This window comes from Juglans regia, chromosome 8 (assembly GCF_001411555.2).
Source record: "Juglans regia cultivar Chandler chromosome 8, Walnut 2.0, whole genome shotgun sequence".
Taxonomy (NCBI): domain Eukaryota; kingdom Viridiplantae; phylum Streptophyta; class Magnoliopsida; order Fagales; family Juglandaceae; genus Juglans; species Juglans regia.
In genome coordinates, this window is record NC_049908.1 from 15,113,735 (window position 1) to 15,120,072 (window position 6,338).

General features: G+C 38.6%; 1 protein-coding gene across 1 annotated transcript; it reads right to left on the bottom strand.

Annotated features, from left to right (window-relative positions):
• Positions 1–3,927: 3,927 nt before the first annotated feature.
• On the bottom strand, positions 3,928–4,999 carry LOC108990714 (transcription repressor OFP12-like). The gene has a single exon (XM_018964757.2). The coding sequence runs from the start codon at positions 4,842–4,844 to the stop codon at positions 4,182–4,184; it is 663 nt and encodes a 220-aa protein (XP_018820302.1). The 5' UTR covers positions 4,845–4,999; the 3' UTR covers positions 3,928–4,181.
• Between the last annotated feature and the right edge of the window lie 1,339 nt (positions 5,000–6,338).

Below are 6,338 nucleotides of genomic sequence, written 5' to 3' on the forward strand. Positions count from 1 at the left end.
AATATTGGATAGGGCTGTTGCTAACCCACTATGGACAAATATGCATAAGAATTATTGGATAAAAGGTTTGGTGGCTAGGAGCTCTGATCACAAACCAATTCTGATGTGGTTTAGCGAGAAAGAGGAGGTGACTAGAAATGTGGGGAAGCTGTTACGATATGAAGCAAAGTGGGAACTGGAGGAGGATTGTGGCAGCATTATGCAGTCCAACTACATCTCTAGTGTTAATCATGTTGATCCTATGAACAAGGTGCAAGGGCTTCTTGAGAGATGTGGGAAGGCATTTGGCAGATACAAGAATAGGGGGAAGGGAATAAAAGAACTGTTTGAAAAGTCGAAGGTGATCCACTATCAATCGAAGCTGGCGGTTCTATTGGAGCAAGAAGACATTAAATGGAGGCAAAGAGCTAAAAGAAACTTGTACAAAGAATGTGATAGAAATACTCGATTTGATCATGCTTGTGCAACACAAAGGAAGAGGAAGAACACGATCAAACAGATAATTGATAATTCTGGAAGTGTTCTGACAGAGGCAGAAGAAATTGTAGATGCTTTCAAGGGGTATTTTGAATATATATTTACCTCTTCATGCCCATCATCAACACCCATTGTAGAATGTTTGCATACTATTAAGGCTAGAGTTATTGAAGCTATGAATGATAAGCTAGAATCCGGATGGATTTGGTGCATGCTTTTTTCAAACTCATTAGGAAACTGTTGGAGATGATACTAGCAAAGTAGTGCTCAACTTTCTGAATGGAGAGGGTATGCTTCCTTCCTTGAATTTTACTCATATTGCTTTAATTTCAAAGCTCAAGAAGTCTATGAGTGTGAGTGACTTTAGACCTATTTCTTTATGTGATGTTTTGTATAAGATTATTTCTAAAGTCTTGGGTAATAGATTGAAGAGAGTGATTCCTTTGATAATTTCTTGTAATCAGAGTGCCTTCCTCTCGGGGAGATTGATATCAGACAATGTAATGATTGCTTATGAAATACTTCATTCCATGAGGACATGACAAAAAGGCAAGACTGGAAGTTTAGTTATGAAGCTTGATATGTCTAAAGCTTACGATAGAATGGAATGGGCTTATTTGGAGGCTACTATGAGGAAACTGGGGTTCAGAGACAAGTGGATAAAGCAGATTATGGACTGTGTAAGATCAATTACCTATTCAGTTCTCATAAATGGAAAGGTTGGGGACATTATTTTTCCTTCTAGGGGTTTGAGGTAACGTGACCCTTTATCTCCGTACTTGTTTATCTTATGCGCTGAATGATTGAGCTCAATGATATCTGCAGCTGAGGAAAGAGGTGAAATCAGAGGGGTGTCAGTGAAGAGAGGTGGAACTCGAAACAATCATCTCATGTTTGTTGATGATTGCATCTTATTCTGTAGATTAAGGGTCAATGAATGGCTGAAGCTTCAAGATATTTTGCATAAGTATTAGAAAGGGTCAGGCCAGGTGCTAAACAAACAAAACTCCTCATTCTTTTTCAGCTCTAACACTAGAGACAGTGATAAGAGAAGCATCACAAAAGCAACAAGTGGAGGAGTGTGTGGAAGTTATGATAAATATTTAAGGCTACCTATTCTGGTGGACAGGTCACAGCTTAAATGTTTTAGGGGTATTAAGGATTGGGTTTGGCAGAAGATTAGAAATTGGAAAACCTCCTTTCTTTCCCAAGCTGGGAGGGAAGTGCTCATCAAGTCAATTTTGCAAGCTATCCCAACTTATACTATGAGTGTTTTTAGGTTGCCAAAGAAACTGTGTCAGGAGATAATAAGTATGATCTCTAAATTCTAGTGGGGTACTAAGGAATGTGAGAAAAAAATTCATTGGAGGAGTTGGAATAATATGGGAGTTTCAAAAGATGAGGGGGGTATGGGCTTCAAAGATCTCGAGTACTTAATTAATGAAGCAGTGTTGGCAAAACAATGTTGAAGGATACTGCTGCAATATCCAACAACCTTGGTTTCATAGATCTTCCAAGAGAAATATTTCAAGAACATAACTATATTGGAGGCAAAGATCGGTAGAGGACCTTCTTTAATATGGAGAAGTATATTGTCTGTACTTAAGCTGCTGAAAGAAGGTCTAAGATGGAGGGTGGGAGATGGTAAAGATATCAATATTTGGGTACATAAGTGGCTACATACACCATCAACCTTCTTTGTACAGTCACCAATTAAGCTTTTGGATCAAGAGGCATGAGTAAAAGAATTGATCAATGAAGAGGACTATAGTTGGAAGGAAGACACAATTGCTAAGGTTTTTGAGAAAGATGAGGCAGAACAAATTTGTAGTATTCATATTAGTAGAACTGGTGGGGCAGACAAGAGATATTGGGGTTTCACCTTAGATGGGATATTCACAGTAAGAAGTGCGCGCATACTTCGTTTCTATGAACTTGAGGAAGATGCAACAAGAGGAATCATCCACAAGGGGTATGGTAGACAAGAGTTGGAAGAAAATATGGAGTATGGAGGTCCCTGGAGTGGTGAAGAATTTTATGTGGAAAGCTTGTCAAAACATATTCCCTACCAAATAGAACCTTCATAAAAAAATTAAAAAAAAAAAAAAAAACATTATTGATAATCCTTTGTGTATGGTTTGTCAGATGGAGGAAGAGTCTATGGTTCATGTGATGTGGAGATGCATTTCAACAAATGATGTGTGGATGGATGCAGCAAGTCCAGTTCAAAAATGGAATATAAATGAAGCAGACTTTAGGCAAGTATGGCAAAGATGCTAAGAGGAATTTACAGCAACTTAATTAGAATGGGTGGCAACAACAATGAGGAAGGTCTGGATCAGAAGTAATAAATATATGTTTGAAGGTAAGATGGAAGACCAAAGGAGAATTATTACAGGCACTGATGAATTACTAGAGGAATATAAAAGTGCACATAGTAGAGGAAAGAAAAACAGAGCTCTCAGCCCAGGTACAAACATCATTCAGAGGTGGAAGAAACCAGGAGATCAGTTTTGTTAAGGCTAACTGGGACGTTGCAGTGGATGAGTATATAATAGAATTTGGGAATTGAGAATATAATTCGAGACAGCCAAGGGGAGATTTTAATCTCACTTAGTTCTCAGAGGCCCTTCCAGTCCAAACCAATGCTAGCAAAATGTATGGTTTTGTGAAGAGTAATGAATTTGTGTCTTGAATTGGATATTCAAAATGACATTTTTGAAGGAGATGCAAAACTGGTTGTAGAGGCAGTTAACAGTGAAGAGGGAAACTAGTTATGGTATAGTCAAGTTATTGATGATATCAGAATGTTGCTAAAGAGTAGAGAAGACTGGAAGGTGAATTTTACCCCTAGAGCTGGTAACTATACTGTAGCACATCAACTGGCTAAATTGAGTTTTTCTTATGAGGTTGGACAGGTAATGATCGAGGAGGGGTCCTGGGATCATCTCAAGAAGTGTCTTAAAAGATAAACTTTGTATTTGATATCACATTTATGCAATAACAGAGATGTTACTTAAAAAAATAAATAAAGATCTATTGTAGAGTGCATCTTGCGTGCATGCATGTTAACATATATTTGGATTGAAATATAAGGAAACTGCATGCCCTTTGATCCCCACAACTATAAAGTTAGGGATCAGTACTGGCCAGATTGATGATACCCACATTACATATACTGTCGACCATATATAACTTAGAGGGATCGATATTAATGTCTCATTTATGTCTCCAAAAGGTACCTGGCTAGCTATGACAAGATGGGGCAATGAGTTAGCTAGATTAATGTTTTTGCTAATAGAGAAGCACTCCTGACTTCAATATGGAGGAAATTTTCTCACCTAAAAAATATTAGGTGAGAAAGAATATACTATAGAAAATTCAACATAAAATTAATAAAAATACTATAAAATGGAAAAAGAAATATCCTGGAAGCATCAAAAGGAATCATGAAGGTTAAAGCTGAATTAATTATAAACTACACAAAAAAGCTGGATCGGACCAACGTTGTGTCCCCTCGACTACATCGTCAAACATTTCCTGATAGCCACGTTACATATACATGCGTACTGTCCTAATTTTTTATTTTTTATTTTTGGTGGAAATTGGATTCCGACCTTTAATTAATTTCGCCATTGTACTGGAATTACACAGTTATTGGAGTAGCAATCTTATAAGGATCCGCGCGCGGCGCGAGCCTATCTTCAACCGCCCGGTGGCTGTGACATGAGGCCGATTACTAGATCCGCAAAAGCTCCCAGAATAAACTTGTGGGTGCTCTTAGGGTTGAGTGCAAGATAGCATAATAGAAGCTCGTGCAAGAATTCCCAGTTGGATTTCACGTCCACTAACTCACGCGCCTCCACCATCTCTTGCATGGAGCGTCTGAAGTCGGCGTAGGGGTCCGGGGAATAGGTTGGGACAGCCACGCTGTTTTCAAACAGCTTCTCTGGTACTGGTTCTTGGGCGTGGGCAATGTATGGTAGGCTTGATTCATCAGTGGTGGATTCAACAATGGAGTTGGAGGGGCCTGGTGAGGAGAAGAAGAAGCGATGGGAGGCAAAGGCGGATGCATAGTCTTCGGCATTGGTGGCGGTAGGGTCGGGCTTGTAGGAGGAGGAGGCGGCGGAGGACTTGCTGAGGGATTTGGAGGTGGAAAACTCATTAAAGGTGTGATCATCATAGAGGGAGTTGAAGTTTCTAATGAGGGTTGATGAGGTGGTGGTGGAGGGTACTAATGCATGGTTATGATCATGATCTGGGAGCTGTGGGACGGGACTCATGGAATTAGGGGATTGGGGCGCGAGAGGCCATTTGATCTTTGTGAAACAAAGGTTGATGTTTCTTCCATGAGTGCTAATTGGCATCCTTCTTATTCTTGATCTGAAGGACACACAAGGAGAAAATGAGAGTGATCAGATAGGTAGACAAGGTGAGAAAAAGAGCCGGGATGAAGCTCTTATTTATCTGTGTTAGTTGCGTTTCGAGACAGAGAGAGAGAGAGAGTGAGGGAGAGAGAGATTATCATATGGGTGCGGCTACCATGCCGCCCCATTTTGACCGCTGGGCGTACCGCCCAGCGTAAATTCTTTTTTTTTTCTTTTCTTTTATCTTTTCATATTTTTTTTTACATATTTAAATATATTTAAAAAATAAAAAAAATATATCAATACATTTAAAATCACTTCTTTAATTATTAAATAAAAAAAAAATTTAACCAACAGTTAAATAAAGGTGTCATTTTGGAGAGGTAAAATAGTATTTCTCTTCTCATATATATGGCAGATGATGATCAAGTGGTGTTGTTTATAATCAAGTGGCTTTGTATTTGTGGGTTGTTTATATATAGTACTTAGGGCTCAAAGGCGACTGGAAAGCCGTAGGGGCCAGAGTCCAGACCGTGCAGAGTAAAGTGGACCACTCAAATAGTACTCAAAATTTGTTTGCGTGGCAGTTTTTCGTTTATACGTTTATTTGCCAATTCCTTAAAATAAGCAATAAAGCTGATGGGAACAGTCTAGCAATAATATTATTGAATGGAAACTACTGGGGAGAATCTCACAAAGTGACCTTAGGTATTTTTTTTTATTTTTTATTTTTTATTTGACTCGTGCTCTCAATTCTCCTTCAACTTTCATTTTTTCTATTTCTTTTCTCACCCCCCCTCTCCCGCCTAGTCTTCCTCCCCACACTCACTATCTCGAAGCGAGCCCTCCTCCAGACACAGATTAGTTTGTCAGTTCACCCGCACCTCATTCCCATTGAGTTTTCGACAGCCCTCTTACCACCGAATACATCTCTATATTTAGTTGTTGAGAAAATATAAGGAAAAATTTTTTTTACTTGTTGAGAAAACGAAAAGAAAATAATATTTGTTCTCTATTTAGTTGTTAAGAGGGAAAATCGTAACTTGTTCTTGTTGGGTTTTGAGAAAATGAATGGAAAATAATATTTGTTCTATGTTTGGTTGTTGAGAGGGAAACTCCTAATATGTTTGGTTATTGAGAAAATTACAAAGGAAAATAGAATGAATATAAGAGAGAGAGATCGAGAGAGAGAAGTCTGTTAATGTTTGTTGTTGGTGAGGGATGGGACCGGCAATAGCGACATCAACGTTGGTTGTTTTCTAGGGCTAGCTCCGACAAATTTGTTGGCTCTTTGCTGGGGACAACCGCGTGAGTTTGCGACGAGGAAGGGAGGGGGAGGGGATTGGGGATTGGGAGGGTAAAGAAAAAAGAAAAAAAAAAAAACTAACTGGACGTAATAGTGACATATCAGTTTGTGGGATTTTTACGTCTCTAACAGTCTTCAAAATTTATAAATTGTACAATTATCATGTATTTTTATAAAAAATAATATTT

Bases quoted from the DNA above. Each gene is read 5' to 3' on its own strand.
- LOC108990714 (XM_018964757.2), bottom strand. From the start codon at position 4,844: ATGCCAATTAGCACTCATGGAAGAAACATCAACCTTTGTTTCACAAAG.